The following is a 19,101-nucleotide window of genomic DNA, read 5'->3' as shown; positions in this document are numbered from 1 at the left end:
CTTAGAAGGTAGCACATTGTTGCTGCCAGGAATGTGGTAGTTGCTGCCGTTTTATTGTACACGAGCTGGCTTCCATCACTTTAAAAGAAGCCTTGTGCTGACTGAGTTCAGTTTTAGTTAGAATGCTAAGTGACAGAATGTCCATGGCTAGTTTGATAATTTTTACTACCCCACTTGCACCAATACCACGATTTCAACAATGCAGACATGGAAAGCACTGTCACACTGCCAGTCTTTGATTTTGCATCCACAGCTCCTCATGACTGATCACCTTTCCCTCTAGTTGTTTACTGCCAAAAACACATCACCATTTACCAAATACCACTCTCTATGTACACGAGGTGAGTTTTTATAATGCCCCACACCCCCTCCCAATGAAAAAAGATATTTTTCTTGTCCTTCAGCAAGATGGCTGACTTGTGGACCAATTTCATTCCAATGTCTAATGAGATTATCTCACATTTATTCTGGTTTTAGACGAACACTTTGATTTATTCAATTTGCTATCTGTAAACACCTCCCCCCCCCCCCCCCCCCCCTGGTCCCTTCATTCTGTAAGTTCTTAATTCTGGCAATCTAAACACTTGCATTAAGTGAACAGATCTAATGTCTTCATGGTCAGTGAATAGAAGATTGGTAGGTGAGACTTCTTTGCCATGTGCTGATCTGAGACAGTATCTGATCATCTTGATCTGTTTGTATATAGTCTTTACACTGCGTATTCACAATGTATGGCAGATCCTGTCTGTCATCCAGCGAATGTCTGTCACAAAGACTGTACCCGAGATTTCTTCTTCTTACATGTTAATTTGCTGGCTGTTAGGGTTTGTAACATTTCTCACATAGCTGATGAAGTACCTGTTCTTCAGAATGCATTCCAGGGCTTTGATCCCACTTTCGAGATGCTGCAGCTCAATACTTGTCTTCCATCCATTATAAGTTTGTTAATCTTACCTCTTTTGTGGCTCAAGTGATGATTTGAAAGTTTTTACAGATATCTGATAGTGTTTGTCAGTTTGATACAAGCTGTGGGGGGCCAGGTCCTCACCAGTCCTCATAACCAGTAAATCTAGACAAGGTGGCTGTTGATCCTTTTCTACATCCATAGTAAATATAATGTTAGCATGGAGATTGTTCGGATGTCTTAGGAAGTGGCCGAGCTGTTTCTCACGATTACTACAAACAACTAATGTGTTATGGATGGACCTGTAACCCACTTAGGATTACCCAATGCCAAGCCTAGCAAACATCTTCCAAAATTGTCCACGAACTAACTGCCTACCACTGGGCTACATGGTCTACACACTGATGATAAATTTCAATACTGCAGCATGCTTAAGGCATTTTGTTTACAAAGAAATGTAAGTACAGGAATAACCACTGGTTCAGTCCAACTATGTTGTAAATATAAAAATACTTACAGGTTCAAGACCAAGTCTTAATTTGTGTTTTTCTGGATCAGGCTTCAGTCCCTCAACGGCATCAAGGAGTGATGAGTTAGACAATAAGAAGTGCGGCCGTGATACAAAGACAGGTGCATTATAGCGGCAAGCAGATACATTCAATAGGCCAGCAGGTACACAATCTGTATCTTGTAGACATGTGCAAGATGCTTCAGGGTCACTATTGTTGAATGCATTGTCCCGCAAAAGGTAGCTGTAGCCTTCCAATCCATTTAACTCTGCTGCACCACTGTATTTCAACTTCAGTGTCCTGTAAAAATTAATCACAGTGTTTCAACAAATCTTCACTCTCTAGAACCCAAAGGAGAGAAGTCCATCCTTAAAAATATATCACAATTCTCTATACTAATAGCAGTGCTTTTCAGATAGCGTAGTTGTTATCACACATTTTCCCTGTAACCTCTTATTAGCGGGATACAGAGTTCTTCGTAAATTAAAAAAAACTCCTGCCAGTGCATTTAATGATCAGTCTTCAGACAAGTTTGTATCAAGTGCAACAACGCATCTTCCCATGTCTATGTATATCCAGCTTATTAAACTTTTAATGATTAATGGAAAATCTCATATAAAGATGTGAAACAAATACTAACAAAGAGATAGAGGGGCTGGCCAGTACTCACCTCAGCTCAGTACAGCCGATAGATACACAAAACAGAACAGAAAATTTACGTTCCTAGCTGTCGGAACTTTGTTCCTTCATCAGGGAGGAGAGAGGGGAAAGAAAGGGAAGAAGGGAAAGTGGATTCAGTTACTCACAACCCAGGTTATGAAGCAATAGGGAAAGGAAAACAGGGAGGGTAGCAAGGATGGAGGCATGGTTGTCAGAGGGAAGCCAAAGATAATTCTACTGTAAGTACTGTGCCAGCTAAAAACCAAAGAGGATGCATACAGAAGTAAAGAGGTATATAGTATAAAGATAAACACAACTATGTAGGATGAAAAGATGCATGAATGGCTAAAGAGGAAAGGGAAAGAGGAGAAGACTGAAGAGTAAATGGGAGTGAGGTTGTTTAACGTAGGTTCAGTCCAGGGGGATGGTGGGATGAAAGGATGTGTTGGAGTGCAAGTTCCCATCTCTGCAGTTCCGAGGGACTGGTGTTGGGTGGGAGAAGCCAAATGGCACATACGGTGTAGCAGGTTCCTAGGTCCCTAGAATTATGCTGGAGGGCATGCTCTGCTACTGGGTATTGCCCTCCAGAGCATGCCCTCCAGCTTAATTCTAGGGACCTAGGAACCTGCGACACTATATGTGCCATTTGGCTTCTCCCACCCAACATCAGTCCCTCGGAACTGCGGAGATGGGAACTTTCACTCCAACACATCCTTTCATCCCACCATCCCCCTGGACTGAACCTACGTTAAACAACCTCACTCCCATTTACTCTTCAGTCTTCTCCTCTTTCCCTTTTCTCTTTAGCCATTCATGCATCTTTTCATCCTACGTAGTTGTGTTTATCTTTATACTATATACCTCTTGACTTCTGTATGCTTCCTCTTTGGTTTGAAGCTGGCACAGTACTTACAGCAGAATTATCTTTGGCGCCCCTCTGACAACCATGCCTCCATCCTTGCTACCCTCCCCGTTTTCCTTTCCCTGTTGCTTCATAACCTGGGTTGTGAGTAACTGAATCCACTTTCCCTTCTTCCCTTTCTTTCCCCTCTCTCCTCCCTGATGAAGGAACAAAGTTCCGAAAGCTAGGAACGTAAATTTTCTGTTCTGTTTTGTGTATCTATCGGCTGCACTGCGCTGAGCTAAGTACTGGCCAGCCCCTCCATCTCTTTATTAAACTTTTACTCATTTGTGTCACCCATTATGTACAATGCTACTACAATATTTTTTTTACAGCAGAAAATATACTATTACAGATTTCTCTTAACACTGTGATGCAGCCAAAGAAATTTGAGAATAATTTCCAAATTTAATGTCTGACCAGTGTGATCCAACAAAACAGCATATTATAGAAGAGAAAACAGCAGTTACAAACTATGGCTATATGTAGAAGGTTCAAATGTTTGGTGTACTGGATCTCTTCTGAAACATAAGCTGTCTGTTTCCAAACCAATCATCACTCAGATCTGTATCAGGATTATATTTTATTTCTTTACCATTGCACAAAATCATTTCAGGGAAATGATAAGACCTCCATGGTTTCATGGAAAGAGCAAATTTCTTCTTTTCCTCTATCTCCATCTAAGTTAGCATTAAAAAGTTAATTATTAATCCTCCTCACCTCGCTACAAGTGGCGCAGTCTCATCCTGGGGTCTGAGTGACCTGAACCTTCCCTAACCTATCCCTCTCTCCTCACTGAAGAAGGATCTTATGTTTTCTTAGTGCCAAGAATGTGAATCAAGATCTCAGTTAACATCCTCTTTCAAGACTATAAGCTGTGTCCTTTTATTTGCATCTATTGGCAGTACTAAAAATTTTACCTCCTGAAGATAAGCACTGATCAGCGCCCTTGTCTCATAACTTTTTGGTTTTCTCAAGTGAAATTTCCTTTTGATGCCAGTATGTACTGAAACTCGCCCCTTCTCCCTTTCCTGCCTCCTTGCCAAGGTGCCTAAATGATACAGATAGCCATACAGGAGGTACCATGACATGGCATTAATGCATGGAGAGGCCAGACAAATACATAGTTCCTGAAAAGGGGCAACAGCCTTTTTAATAATTGCTGGGGCAATAATTGGGATGATGGAATGACCTGGCCTTTTAACATTAGCCATCATGGCAAAATTGCTGTTTACAGCAAGGGGGAAAACTGTAGCTGTTATTTTTCCTTACGACATGCAGCTCTACCGTATGGCTTAATGATGGCATTCCCTGGGTAAAACATTCCAGAAGTAAAACAATCCCCTATTTAGTCCTCTTGGTGGCGACTACTCATGAGGATGTTGTCATCAGAAAAAACAAAACTGATATTCTACGGGTCGAAGCGCCCCATTCTTTAATCGGTTAGGTAGATTAGAGAATTTTAAGAGAGAGATGGGTAGGCTTGAGTTACATAAATGGTAACTAGTGAAGTGTGGTGGCAGGAAGAACAGGACGTCTGACAAATGAGTACAGGATTATCAATGCAAAATCCAATAGAGGTAATACAGGAGTACATATAGTAATAAGAAAATAGGAACACAAGTAAGCTACCACAAACAGCATAATGAATGCATTATCATAGCTGAGCCAGACACCACATTACATTTTTATATACCAACTACATGTACATATGATTGAGCCTGGAAGGATGAATGATGAGATAAAAGAACACACACACACACAGTTAAGAGAGACAAAAATTTAATTGTGGTGGAGGACTTGAATTCAATGGTAGCAAAGAGGAAGTCAACTGTTAGAATTTTGCATAGAAGATAGTTTAAACATTGCTAAGACTTGGTTTAAGAATCATTAAAGAAGGTTGTGTATGTGGAAGAGACATGGAGACACCAGAAGATTTCAGATTGATTATAGTGGTAAGACAGAGATTTCAAGAAAAAATTTTTAACTGAAAAACATTTCCAAGGTCAGATGTGGATCCTGACCATAATTTATTGGTTACTGACTGCAAATCTTAATTGAAAAAATTGCAGAAAAGCAGGAAATTATAATGATATAAGACAAGGACAAGGCCTCATAGAAGTCTGCAAGTGAGAAAAGAAATATTGAATTTAACTGACAAAAGGAGACAATATAAAAATTAAGCTGAAAAAAGGAATACAGATGTCTTTATACATTAATCTACTCACGAAGTGGCAGCAGGGGAACACACATACAAAAGGTATTACAATTTGTAAGCTTTTTGAGCCAGTGGCTCCTGGAAGGAGGGTTCAAGTGGAAGGAAGGGAAGTGAAGGAAAAGGAAAAGGAATGGTGAGGTTAAGGAAAAGTTACCCAGAAGCCTGGATGAATGAGGCGGAAAGGTGGAAAGAAAATAGAGGAACTAAACAAGAGAAATAAAGTTGAAGACAATATTGTAGAAAGAGGAGAGGAAGCAGATTAAGATGACATGGGAGGTATGATATTATGAGCAACATTTGACAGAGCATTGAATGACCAAAGTTAAAATAAGGCACCTCATTATTACCAAGATCCTTGGGAGAGCCAGCCTGACAAAACTATCCCACCTGATATGTAAGGTATTTCCAAAACATCAGTCCAATACGTCATTCTTGCAGTTATAAAAGTCGAAGAGCACAAAAAGAAAGCAATAGTTCAGAAGGGAGTGAGGCAGGGTTGCAAGTTTTCCAGTCTGTACTGTGAATAAGCAGGAAAGGAAAGTGAGAAGAAATTTAGAAACAGAACTGAACTTATGAGTCAAAATAGGGCTGTGTTTTCTACCTGTGACAAGCAGAGCAATACCGAGGTGCTGCCATGACCCTGACAGAACTGCCAAATCTGCATTGCCTGACACCCCCTCCCACCAAGACGGATTGACTGGATGGAGAGGTAAGCAAATTATAAGTCTCATGCACTATTTTTCCATACTTCCTCTGCTGTAGTGAGTCACTCCACTCCTCAGTCAGCATAAAGTGGAAAAGATCTGAATCCTTTTTGCTAAATAGCACATTAGCAACTGTTTTTTAATTTTACTTATTCCCCAACCTTTTGGGGTCCTACAATACCATAGTGAAGTAGCAGCAAGAACTCCATTAATGACCATAAGCAGGCAGCTGTATGAAACTTGCACACTGCAGCCAGATAAATGATATCTGCAATAGTTCTGGTTAGTTCTTAAACAGAGTTTTTTCTCTGGTTAACTTTTGGTTCCCCAATGTGCCTTCACCCTCAGCAAGGGCTTATTTTGTGAACTCCTCAGTACGGCCCTGGCAACGAGGAAGACAGCTAACTTTTTTCTAACAAGCTGTACAGTCATCCCATTCTTACAGCAACTGACCTGCCCGTGGTGTACGTGAGGTGCCAGGGAAGCATAGCCTTTGTGCCCAGCTCTGTGTTGTATCTTTTGAAATTCCTTCTCGGGATAAAGATGAAAGAGAATAAGGAAAGATATTGATATACATGATGAAGTGCAGAAAGTCACTCCTAAGCCTGTATAATGAATGAAAAGTGGCACAGTGAATATATCCTACTAAAACTGCATAGCTCAGACTGTGAGAAGAAATGGAGCAGCATTGGCCACTTGCAAAATGCATTAACATTAAGCAATGCTCAGACCTCATTTCTGATACTTTCCAAGTTCACCACAAAATAACTGAAATAGTCGATCTGTCCTGCAACAAAAATAAGGAGAAATTACTTACATACAAATGTCAGGAGCAAATATCCCAACATCATTTTTATTTCTGATTGGACCCCAGAGTTCTCCAGTGGTGCCCGTGACATCGCTGCATGGTCGCTCATAGTAAGGTGTAGAACTGTTGTAATTCCATTCGGCAACTGTACCCAGAAGCTCGATGTTGTCCTTACCAGTATACATATTGAACACACCATCATACGTTTCTGAACCATTACGCTGTAAATTGAAAGGTCAGTAAGTTATTCTGTATGATACCACTCAGATTACAAGGCCAGATTTAGATGCCAACATGCATTATGGTAACATGTGCACACACGCATACACATATACGCATGCACAAGATGATAAACAGTTTCTGAAAACAGGTGGCTCTTCAGTAAAATTGTGCAACAGACAAGCAAGTGGCATTGCAAAGCCAATGCAAGTAAGAAGAACTGGTACGTGAGAATGTATGATTAGAAGAAAGTTTGGAAAAGATTTTTCTCCCACTGCATGTTGTTAACCTATGATAAGTGATTTTCCTATTTTATTATTGAATACACACAAACCCATCAAATGTTTGGTTATTTTCATTTCACTTTAAGGAGCCTAGAGCTCCAGGAACTAGTCCATTAATGGCACATAGTGTAAAAATTGTTCTCAGTCACTACTAGTTGCCCTCACAGCTGTAAAGACAATCAAGTGGCTTAATGCCTGTACAGATTTTATTCAAATTTATTAGTTTCTATTTTGGCAAGTTCTTTCATTATTGTCACCTTGGTCTTGGTCTGAGAAGTTTGATGTAGCTCTGCATCCTAGTCTACCTCGTGCAGGCCTCTTCAGCTCTGCATTACTGTACTTGCTTACTGCGATCAAGCCCTGATCTCCCTTTTTTGCTACCAAATGAACTGTTTCTATTATTTTCACTGTCGTTCCTACCATTTTACAGAAGCCAGTTTTACAACGATTCTCAAAATTTACATTTCATTTATTTTGAAAAACTTCCATTACAGAATCAATGAATTCCTTACCATTTCCGTTCATCACAAGTATACAGTTACCAAGTAACATCGACAAGCATTGAGAAATAGTAATATCTGTATTCAATTAGTGTCAGTAGTATGTCATAGGTTGTTTCATTTCATTTTTCATACCTCATCTGTTTTCAGGGAACCTCCAACACGCATTTTATACCCTCCACTACTAGTGCTGTGACCTGCTGTCTGCGAGTGACTATTGCACATTAATGTCAAACACCACATTTATGTAACTGGTAAGATGTTATCGCTGTCCCATCAAGTTCACAACAAACTGGAAACAAGGACTGCAATTCTTGAGAAATCAGTATTACGTAATATTTACCAGAACTCATTATGATAAAAAAATGGATGGCGTTTCTGCACAGAAAAGCTCCCAACATATGCATAAGGACTTGCAACTCCACTAGCAACTCCCACTCCCCGTCATTTGACTGATTCTCACTATTTCTGGCAGTGTACTGATGCAACTTCATATCTTCTACAGCTCTAATTCTAATAAAACTATTTTATCTGTTTAAAAGTCATCTCACACCCTCCAAGAATACCATATTTTATTTATAACCTCTTGTAATCTCAATGAATTAATTGATTGGTCAACCAATCCGCAGAGCGATACATCAAGCCAGCAGCAAATCGCTTAGGCAAATGGCAGTGGCAAATTTAAGGACTACTACAATTTGCCTTGACCTCACTTCTCTCAGGTAGCTAATGTGTACTACATGCTCTCCAGTTGACTTATTTATGAAGACCCTGTGATATTCGGTCAAGAAATCTTTGTTCTGTTAGTTCAACAACAATAAGGACATTACATCCAGTGACTTATTTGAAATTAACTGGTTTTCAATAAAACCTGCAGTGCTTAGGAAGTAGATCTACAACATTAGCCACTAACATTTTTCAGTTTTATGTAACAATGATTCCATATTTAAAAAGCTACATCATCACTGATGAATGAATTATTTGCCTGTAATTAGCCTTGAACCTAAGCCCACCTTCAGAGGGTATCAAATGTCTTGTTTGATTTTACGTTTTTTATTGTGAATAGCAGGGTAATCACGTAGATGTAGATGTGAACATATGCCATTCTCTTAAGATGAGCTCAAGCCTAAAACTGGTTACTGATAAATAAATCAAATCATCTTACACTAGCTGCAGGACTCTAGTTATAAAAAGTGGATGTAGAAAATAACCGTACACCCACTAAGAAATTTTCTCCCAGATCATAATACACAGTTACGATAAATAAGACAGTGCCTTATACAATCCTCAGCAGAAATTGGCATAATTAATTATGCTTTACAGTATAAACACTCCTCCGTGGAAATAGGTATTGTTAATGACCCAAGAAGAAAAGTCTTTAAGAATAGTTTGCAAGAGATTACTTGGGATGAGATTTATAAAGAATCAAATACTGACATAAAATTTAATCTATTCCATTATAAAAATTTATTGTTATCTGGATATTGATTTCCACATAAGCTGATCAGATGACAGTGAACAGCTATATAAAAAACCATGGATCACTAGAGAGACTAAAGTGCCTTGTGAAAGGAATAGGGAATTTATCTGTTGGCAAAAACAAATAATGATGGTGCAGTTGTTACACACTACAAGAACTACTCAAAATTACTAGGAAAAATTTATTAAAATTCAAGGAACAGGCACATAATGTCAGAAGTCAGTATCTCCAACAGCAGGGTTAAATATATATGGAATGTAGTGAAATGAGAGACAGGACAACATACCACAGAACAGAAAAAACATGACTACTGATTAAAGGAAAGGGCAATAAATGATCAGCCACAGAGAGCAAGTACATTTAATAAACATTTCTTAACACAACGAGACATGTTTAGCCGCCATTGGCCACAGCAGAACTGAACACCTGATGTGTACCTGTCCTGACCTAGCAGCGAAACATCAATCACTATGGATGTGGCAGTCATATATTAAATGTAGTAGAAGATATATAGGGGGCAAACAGATTAAGAGAAAAATCAAGGCAGTGTGTTGAAAAACCAACTCACATAAACCTAAATTATATGGATGTCTCATCCACTTCCCATTTTGATACTCAGAAAATTACACTTTCTCTCAAAAACAAGGGCTCCTCTGGATTTGGTGGTGTTGTCAATAGCAAAGTAGACTTGTTTTGTGACTTATTTCCTGAAATCTGTAATGCATCACTAACTCAGGGCATTTTTCCAGAGAGACTGAAATCGCCATTGGTAAGCCCCCCTATATGAAGGGTGACAGCTCAATTGTCAGTAACTACTGACCCATTTCACTACTGACATTTCCCAAAATTTTCAAAAGGTGATGTATTCTAGAACAGTAGTGCCTGAGCAACATTATTATCCTCAGTAAATCACAATGTGGATTGGAAGATTTAAATAACAAAATAGCATCAAGCTGGTATTTTCTATGACCTATCTAAAGCATTTGTGAGATCCACAATATTTTCCTTGATAAACTGACGACTTGTGGGATTGACAGTACAGCCCACCATTGGATAATGCCATACCTAACCAAAGTAATGCAGAAAGCTGCACTTAATAACTCAACTATTTTAAGTAGATGAGATTACAGGTCCACTATTGTTTCACATATGAATGAACCACCTGTGTAATATAGAAGTGGGATTATGTCTTTTTTCTTTTTTTTTCTCTTCAGATGGCACTTGGATTGTAATCAATCCAAGCACATATAAAGCAACATAAGAAATGGTAAACAATGTTCTTTGACTGGTTCTGTGAGTGGTCTCACCTCAATTTTTAAAAGACACAACATCAGTTCTGCTTAGCTAGAAGCACTCTAATGAGAAGTGTTAACTCATGGCGAGGAAATAATAATTAGGGCAGAAACTTCAGGGATTTATACTGATGAGAATTTAAACTGGAAGAAATAAATAAAAATTTTGGAACTCTTAAAACAATTTAGTTCAGCCGAATTTGAACTTTGAACCATGGCAGATCTTGAGGAGAGAAATCAGTAAGTTGATGTATTTTGCGTATTATCATTCAGTACTGTCGTATGGATAATGTGCTGGGGAAACTCATCTTTAAGAAAGAAATATGCTGTAAGAATAATACATGGTGCTCATCCACCAGCATGTTGTAGATATCTGTTCAAGGATTGAAGCATTTCCCTATTCTGTAGGAGAGTTTTTACCTTTTTAATATAAAAAAAGTTGGTGAACAGGAATTACTAATCCACATCTGCATAAAAAAAAAACAAAAAAAAAGAAGGAAACCTGTAAATGGTCAGCATGTAGCCATATTGTGGCATTTAAAATAATGTAAGATGATATTTGTACCCAAAACCTGATAAAACCAGTTTTAAAAGTGATTCTGACACTAAAAAATCGCACACAACAGCTATGAAGTGCAACCCATCAGGGCACACAAACTGAAAATGCTTTTAGTGGGAGGAGACAACACGTATCTACTGAAACACCACGAATTGTAGACAGAAAAACTAACTGATGGAGTACTGAAGTGGACTAAGGTAAATTTAAGAAAATGTTTAAATGGCTCTAAAGGTTCTCTAACATTGCCATGATATTGTTTAAACTACACAATATTTCTAGGAAGCAACTGCTCGTCATCTTCTGGTGCCTTGTAGAAATGTTGTGCAATCTAGACACCACCACCAATCGCTATGCCTGAGAACCTTTCTACCAGTTATTACATTGGGAATGTCTCAAATAGCTGAATGTTAAAATATATTGCAATATGCACGATAAACTAAGTTAAATACTGTTTGTGTTCCTAATATCCACAATTAAAGAAATATTAATGTTTGTATTTCCATCAAAATAAAAGCAGCACTGCATATCAGTAATATCTGAAACAGAACATTCGATGTACATGCAACAACATTTCAAACTGACTCGCAATATAATCTTCAGCATTCTCAAGTAGTTCTGGAAAGGAAGATATGTAAAAAGAAGGAAGAGTTAATTACCTAGGTAACAAGGGAAAGAAAGTTATGCCTATGGCTTCTTGCATCTTTCCAAACAACGATTGTGTGTTACTTTTCTTCCATATCAGCACCTGCAATTCTTAATTTTAGTGTCAAACGTCTTTCTGTTGCCACAGTAACTATTGGCAAACTGTGCAGTATACACAGGGCTTTTGATTTTTGTAGCAATGCTATAACCTTTTCTGTTCCATCAAGTTGCAAACACACACCGATATTCTGTGATATGAAGTATATATTACAGACATATACATAAAATGACGAATATGAATAACTCATGAAATAGTTTGTTAGTACTGTCACGATCACCTATGCACTGTCTGTATGAACAAATGTCCCAATAAAACTGAATGTTTCGTTTAGATCTGTGGAGGTATATGGTGTTAGATATTTATGCACAGATCACGTAATTCGCGTAAATAACAGGTTGCTGATTTGCGTACATGGTGATGGCGTCTGATAGGGACCTAGATGGTTCCACAGGATTTATACTACACAAATTTGGTCGCTGAGACATCAAGGGGAGTTTACTATAAGGCTCCTCAAACCACTGTAGCGTGGTTCTGGCTCTGAGATATGGACAATTATACTGCTGCAAGATGACATCAATCGGGAAAGACACCAAGCACGAAGGGATGCAGGCGGTTCGCAGCTGTCAACGTGTCTGATTACTATCACAGGTACCATGCAAGCACAGGAGAATGTCTTCCGTAGCATAATACCGCTCCCATTAGCCTGCGTCCAAGGCATGCTGCACGTTTAAAGTCGCCATTTACTTCGATGTTGGCATTTGTGGAGACAACCATCGACCTAGTGTAGCAAAAATTGTGATTCACCCAAAGAGCCAACACGTTTCCATTGATTAACAGTCAAATCCCAATGGTCCCATGCTCACTGTAATCGTAATTGATGATGTCATTGGGTCAGCATGTGAATACGCAGGGGTGGTCTGCCACAGAGCTCCATGTTCAAAAATGTACATTGAGCTGTGTACACCAAAACACCTGAGCGTGCACCAGCATTGTGCTCTTTCGGCAGAATTGCCACAGACCACTATTGATCCTAGTTTACAGAGCAGACAAGCCTCCAAACCCCACATTCTGCGAAGAGTCAGACTTCTAACCATTTAGAGCCAAGTTGTAGTTTCACTGTCCTACCACTTTCCGTAGATGTTCATGACAGTAGCACATGAACATTTGAAAAGTTACACTATTTTTGAGATATTTGTTTAAAGGTTTCGTGTAATAATAATCTGTTCTTTGACGAAGTCTCTTATCTTAGTGGATTTTCCCATTTGCAGCCTATATCTTCGCTAGGGTGATCCCCACCTGTCTCCGCTGCACTTACACACTTTTCACAGCATGTCGTGCCTGCAATGTCACCATTCAGCAACCAACCTTGCAGTGGGCAGTGGTCATAATGTTGTGGCTTATCAGTGTCTATGGTACATTACTCTAAATAACTCACTTAAATTCTTATCTTATAGCGGAGATGCTGAGCTGCAGATAGGCACAACAAAAAGATTTTCACACTTAAAGCTTTCAGCCAATGGCCTTTGTCAACAGTACACACGTGTGTGTGTGTGTGTGTGTGTGTGTGTGTGTGTGTGTGTTTGTGTGTGTTCACAACTTTCCTTCTCATAATACTGTTACATTCTATCCTGGGTTTTCCATGGTTTAATTAAATTCTCATCTGGTTGAAAGTATTCTTTAACTGTTTTCCAATTTGAAATTAACATAATAGATATTTTTAGTACACTGAATTTGATATCTCTTCAATCCTTACCTATGACAAAACTTCAGTTTGTTATCTGAACTACATAAAGATGTTAGTCTGAATTAAACACATGTAAATGAAGAAGGGAAAACCCTACTTGGCTGAACATATAGACTTCGTTGGCACACCACATGTCTTGATGCTTAGCTGTGTACCTTTCCTCCACTTGCAGCCTTCTGTGAGCTGCGGCATTGGGGATTTTTTGTTGTATGACAGAGTGATAACATTTTTGAAGTTACATGTGTAACTATGCTACAATAGTGACTCTGCAATTTGCATTTGTATTGTGCATTCAACATAAGGGGTATGTGCATAATGAGAGCGCCAAGTACGATGTAGAAGTTTGCATCTAATGAGGATCTAGTTTTTCACTGATGTGAATTGTATTCATAAGGGTAAAGCATTGTGTAGAGAGAGAGATTTACTGGAATCACAATTTCACAGAGCATGTGTACATAATGATAAATTTTATTGTTAAGCAAATATAGGATATTTATAACAAAATTTTATGATCACAATGGTAATATTTTGCAGAATGAACTTTTTATTAGGTACATGCACAAGTTTGACGCATTTTTGTTTTGCATGTTGACATTTCGGTTGCTATGGATTTATTTATCTATTGTAATTTTCCGTTTGCAGTTCACTGTTGCTATTTAAATTTATATATTGTCATTTGGAGACAGTGACCAGAGCTGTGGACATTAGAAAATAGTGTGCCAAGTGGAGAAATCTGAACATTTCCGACATATTATTCTGTTTGAGTTCATAGAGGGTTGACAGCAGTGGAGGCAGCCAGGGACATTTGTGCCGTGTATGGTGATTATGCCACTGGACACTGCATTTGCCAGAAAATGGTTCTCTCATTTTACAGGGGATTGTTCCAACATTAGTTAATCCTCTTGTTAAGGAAGACTTGTGGGGTTTGGTGAAGGTTATTTTAATGCATTAATCCACTATGAGCAATGTCAGTGTATTCGAGAACTGGCAAAAGTGATGAACTGTGATCATTCCAACATCGTGCAACATTTGCATGGAATGGGGAAGGTTCAAAAATCAGATATACGGGTAAGACATGCTCTAAGCCAAAATCACGAAATCAGTGGATGGCCATACATGCATCTCTGTTTGCTAGTCATCAATTGGCTAACAAACAGCACCGATTATTCCTAGCCTGTATCATTACTGGCAACCAGGAATGGTGTTTTTATGCTAAATAAGGAAAAGAAAGGAATAAAATGGCTCTGAGCACTATGGGACTTGACTTCTGAGGTCATCAGTCCCCTAGAACTTAGAACTACTTAAACCTAACTAACCTAAGGACATCACACACATCCATGCCCGAGGCAGGATTCGAACCTGCGACTGTAGCAGTCGCGCGGCTCCAGACTGTAGCGCCTAGAGCCGCTCGGCCACTCCAGCCGGCAGAAAGGAATATCTAAGCTCAAACAAAGCAGCAACTCTCCGTACAAAGACTTGCGTACATCCACAAAAGATAATGTTACGCATCTGGAGGAGCAGCAAGTCTGTGGTAAAATACGAATTGCTTCCCCGCGGTGTACTAATGGCTGCTGACATTTATTGTCAACAACTGAGAAGTCTCGCAGATGCAGTTTAAGAAAAAGTCTAGGATGACTGTGTGAAGTGATGCTAGTCCACAATAATGCCCACCATATTCTGCTAGACACACAATAAAAAACATTATACTGGGGTTTGTGGGGGAGAGTCAGTTTGCACCCACCTTATTCACCTGATCTTGCATCCTCAGATTTACACGTTTTTTCGGCTCTCCCGCTCTATCGGACAACCTTCAAGGAACCTCTTTTACAGGTGATAATGTGCTCTAACAAAGTCTCTGTTACATGTATCTGTAGTGTTTATTAAACATGTGAAAAAATGCTGTGAACTTATGCACCTGTCCAATAATTAATCCAAACAAATACATTTGTATCTATAGTATGGACTAATTTGTGGGACAGACAACCATGATTTCCAAATCAGGTGCAAATGACTTCAAAGGTGTAAACAAGTTTTAAAGAGTAAAATAAAAATACTATGCCTCAAACATTTCTTGTGAACCAAATTTCCCACTGACTTAATATAGTATTTTGTTCAGTAACTTCAACTGTAACCACACATTTTTTCCTACAACTCATGGTACATTGTTAGAGACAAAAACCATTCCTTCAACAAGTCACAGAAAACCATGAACTGGTTCTGTTTTGCTATCTAAAATCCTTGTAAACTCTGATGTGTAAATGCGCAAAAAGCATTATAAATTGAGCAATGTCTTGAGGAGGAGGAGGGGGAGGGGGGGTAAGGTGAGGAGTAGTAGTAGTAGTAGTAGTAGTACAATGAAATTTCAATTTTATGTTTCTTGCAATTCTACGCCATAAATTTGTAGCCCTTGTGAAAAATCGATACGATCAATGTTAAAACTTACCTGTTACCATAACGTGGTGGCACTGTGAAGGCAACCAGGAACGAGGCTACTGATACGTCGATTGCTATAGTGTCAAGCTGATGTTTATGGATTAGTGACAGGATAGTATCAGTTACAGCAATAACTCTTTAGGGGAATATGTGGTTGGGCGAAGTGTGAAATATTTATGACAAGGAAGAATATGAATGTTACTGCTCATCATTTCACTTGCAGCAATTTAAGCTGACACACACACACACACACACACACACACACACACACGGAAATCGCCACATATTTGGAAATAAGCAGTAAGTATTTGTGACAAGGAACAATATGATTTTTATTGATACTCTTTTCACTCGCAGGAATGTAAGCTGCACTCTTAGGTTTCTGTCTAACCACACACTCTGGGATCACTACACTTTTGGAAATAAGCAGGCAAATATTTCACCCTTTGTTCTCCAACTAGACAGAGATGTTTAACAACATCGAATACTGCAGAACATATTGTATTATGATCATTACAAATGTGATAACAAGGTTATGTTGTGGGGAAAAAAATACTGGCACCCAGAAAGCTGAGAAGCTATGACCTCCAAGTCAGCTAACCGTGATGTTACCCATTATGCTACAGCTCACTCATCTGAATTTTGTATTATGCATAAAATTTTTTTGGAAGCCTTTCATCATTGATGCATTATTAACTGAAACTTGATAAGTGTGATATACTTTCAATGTGCCATTCACCTGGGGGTCGTTCACAGGAACTTGCAAAAGTCAACAGTCTAAAGTCCACTAATAATGTCACAACTGAAAAAAGTAGTGTGAAGCTGCGTCCATACAGCCACTGGAAAAATGTTTCTCTTGAAAACATTATTTCCTGCAGTGTATCACCTCTGTTTCCAACTTTGTTTCTTCTCTCTGTTTCTGTCCACACTGGCAGTAAACATTTCTCAATGTATTCACATTGTCTGTTACCTATTTGTTGCATGGTTTTCATATTGTCTGTCATGTCATGTGTAGAGATGAGGGAACTATAATTCTTTTATTTATTTGTCGTGACTTGTAACCCGAAGACTATAAGCATTTCTCAGTTTTTCATAGTTTTACAGAATAAGGTTGCTTTCATCGGAGAATTTCGTAGTTGGTTTTAAAACTATCATGTTATTTTAATGGAGAGTTTGTCTAGTAGTTGATAACAGTTGGTAAAATCAGATTAGTAGCTGTAAGAAATAGATTTCTTGGTTTGCATACAGCTGTCTTTGGTGAATAAAAAAATACTACAGAATAATTGGTGGGGAAAAAGCTTGCTACGTATGGGAACTGAATATGGAAGACATCCCTGCTTTCTGTAACTTCACTTGGGTATCATCTAATGATTTTGAATATCTCGCAAATGTGGTATCATTCTTTCTTCTCTTAAAAAAAAAAAAAAATTCAGAAAAACAATTACAACCAAACACACTGTTAGTCTTAGTTCTTTGTCACTGGGAGATTCATTCCAGAGCCTTGAGTATATATTTCACATTTCGAAGCAAGTTACAATAAAACGACCTTATTTTGTTTTCTATGCAGTCTTCCTCAATATTCTACCAAACGTAGCAGTAGTATTCTGTGCAGTGTCTTGTTTTATTGATGTTCTTCTCCTGCTTCCTTAATGTATTCCACAAGCAGCCACCAGCCTCGTACAACAACAACAACAACAACAACAACAACTTGACAGTCTGCCCTATCTTCCACAGCCCCCCCCCCCCCCACCCCCATCTCCCCTTTTTTTGGGAAAAACCTTAATACATCAAGAGAAAACAGAACACCTAACAACTCTATGCAACAGAAAACACAGTGCAATATATAAACATACACTTGCACCATGCAGCAGTGACATGCGGTAGCTGTCCTAAAACATTGTTTCCTTTGATCTGTACAGACATTGCTACGGACAGGTGTTTCTGTGTTTTGGAAGATGTTTTCGAACAGTGTCCACACCATGTAGCGGGAAACATGTTTCAAGCTTAGTGTGTATGTGGCTGGAAGTCTATTCGACCCAATTATACAGCCACTGGCTATAGAAGGGAAACACTCACCCCCATATGATGGATTATGATGCCTTTCACCGTACTTCACAGTTTTCAGTTTAATTCATCACATTTGTCAATTACTGCTTTTTTCTGGGTCAACATACAGAAAAGACGCCTCAAAAACACGTGTATTGACGTATAATTTGTGGTTGTAGCACGTCGGAAAATAGCTCAATTACCTTGTACTCAGATACGAATTTCAATATTTTGACAAGTTTTTTACTTACTGTTATACATCTATGATTTTTTACGAACTGATGAAATTCATTGCCACAAATATTGTATAAACATTCTCTTATACTTCTAATTTCCTACACTTGTGCAGATTTTATAAAACTGGTGAGGATTACAATTTTTGATCGTATATCCCAACTACGTATGTTTTTGCTCATATTTTGGGGGTTTTAATGTTTTCCTCGATTCTACATTTTCGTCAATTTTATGTTTTCAAGTCTGGACCCCACGGAAACATAAAACAGGGGTTTCACTGTTATAATAAAAATTTGAATATATCACAAAACACAAAAAACTAAATCACAGGGCTACTATAAATGGTCTTTCGTTTTCAAAGCTCTGTATTATCCAAAATATTACATATGCAAATATGACTGATACATGAATCAAACCATAAACTTTCAAAATCTGCATTTACTGCTCTGCAAATCCTCTATGAGAGCTCCCCTGGTCATGTTTCCAAGTTGTAGTCAAGTTTGTTCCATACCTTAGGTCGCAACACCCTGCCAGTGGTCATTACAGCAGCACTGATGTGTCTGATCTGTTCCAGTGTTGTTTGCAGTTAGCAGTGGGGGCTCGTAAACACTGTCCTTAATGTACCCCCCCCCCCCCCCCCCGAAGCAAAAAGTCACAAGGTGTTAGGTCAGGTGACCGGGGACAGAGGGGCAGCAAGGGAATAAAGCTACATTCTCTTCACCAAATACCCAATCCAGCAATGCAGAATTCATCATTTATGTAACAATGAAAGTCAATTCTCCAATGAGGTAGTGCTCCATCTTGTTGGAAAACGAAATTCTCAGAATAAGCAGTCAGTTGCAGAAACCACAGCACCAATATACGAAGGTTATTGTCTGCTAACAGAAGAAAAATGGCCCATAC

General features: G+C 38.7%; 1 protein-coding gene across 4 annotated transcripts in view; it reads right to left on the bottom strand.

Moving 5' to 3' along the window:
- The window catches only part of LOC124802706 (protein croquemort-like), a 237,046-nt gene that overhangs the window by 45,648 nt on the left and 172,297 nt on the right, over positions 1-19,101 (bottom strand). For all 4 annotated transcript variants that reach the window (XM_047263661.1, XM_047263660.1, XM_047263662.1 and 1 more), the window contains 2 exons: positions 6,714-6,925; positions 1,422-1,713 (listed from right to left, as the gene is read on the bottom strand). In XM_047263661.1, coding sequence (XP_047119617.1) covers positions 1,422-1,713; positions 6,714-6,925 — 504 coding nt within the window. The remainder of the gene's footprint in view (positions 1-1,421; positions 1,714-6,713; positions 6,926-19,101) is intronic.

The sequence above is a fragment of the Schistocerca piceifrons genome, chromosome 6, assembly GCF_021461385.2.
Source record: "Schistocerca piceifrons isolate TAMUIC-IGC-003096 chromosome 6, iqSchPice1.1, whole genome shotgun sequence".
NCBI classification, from domain to species: domain Eukaryota; kingdom Metazoa; phylum Arthropoda; class Insecta; order Orthoptera; family Acrididae; genus Schistocerca; species Schistocerca piceifrons.
The sequence above is the reverse complement of the archived record's forward strand: the minus strand, read 5'-3'. Positions and strand labels throughout refer to the sequence as shown.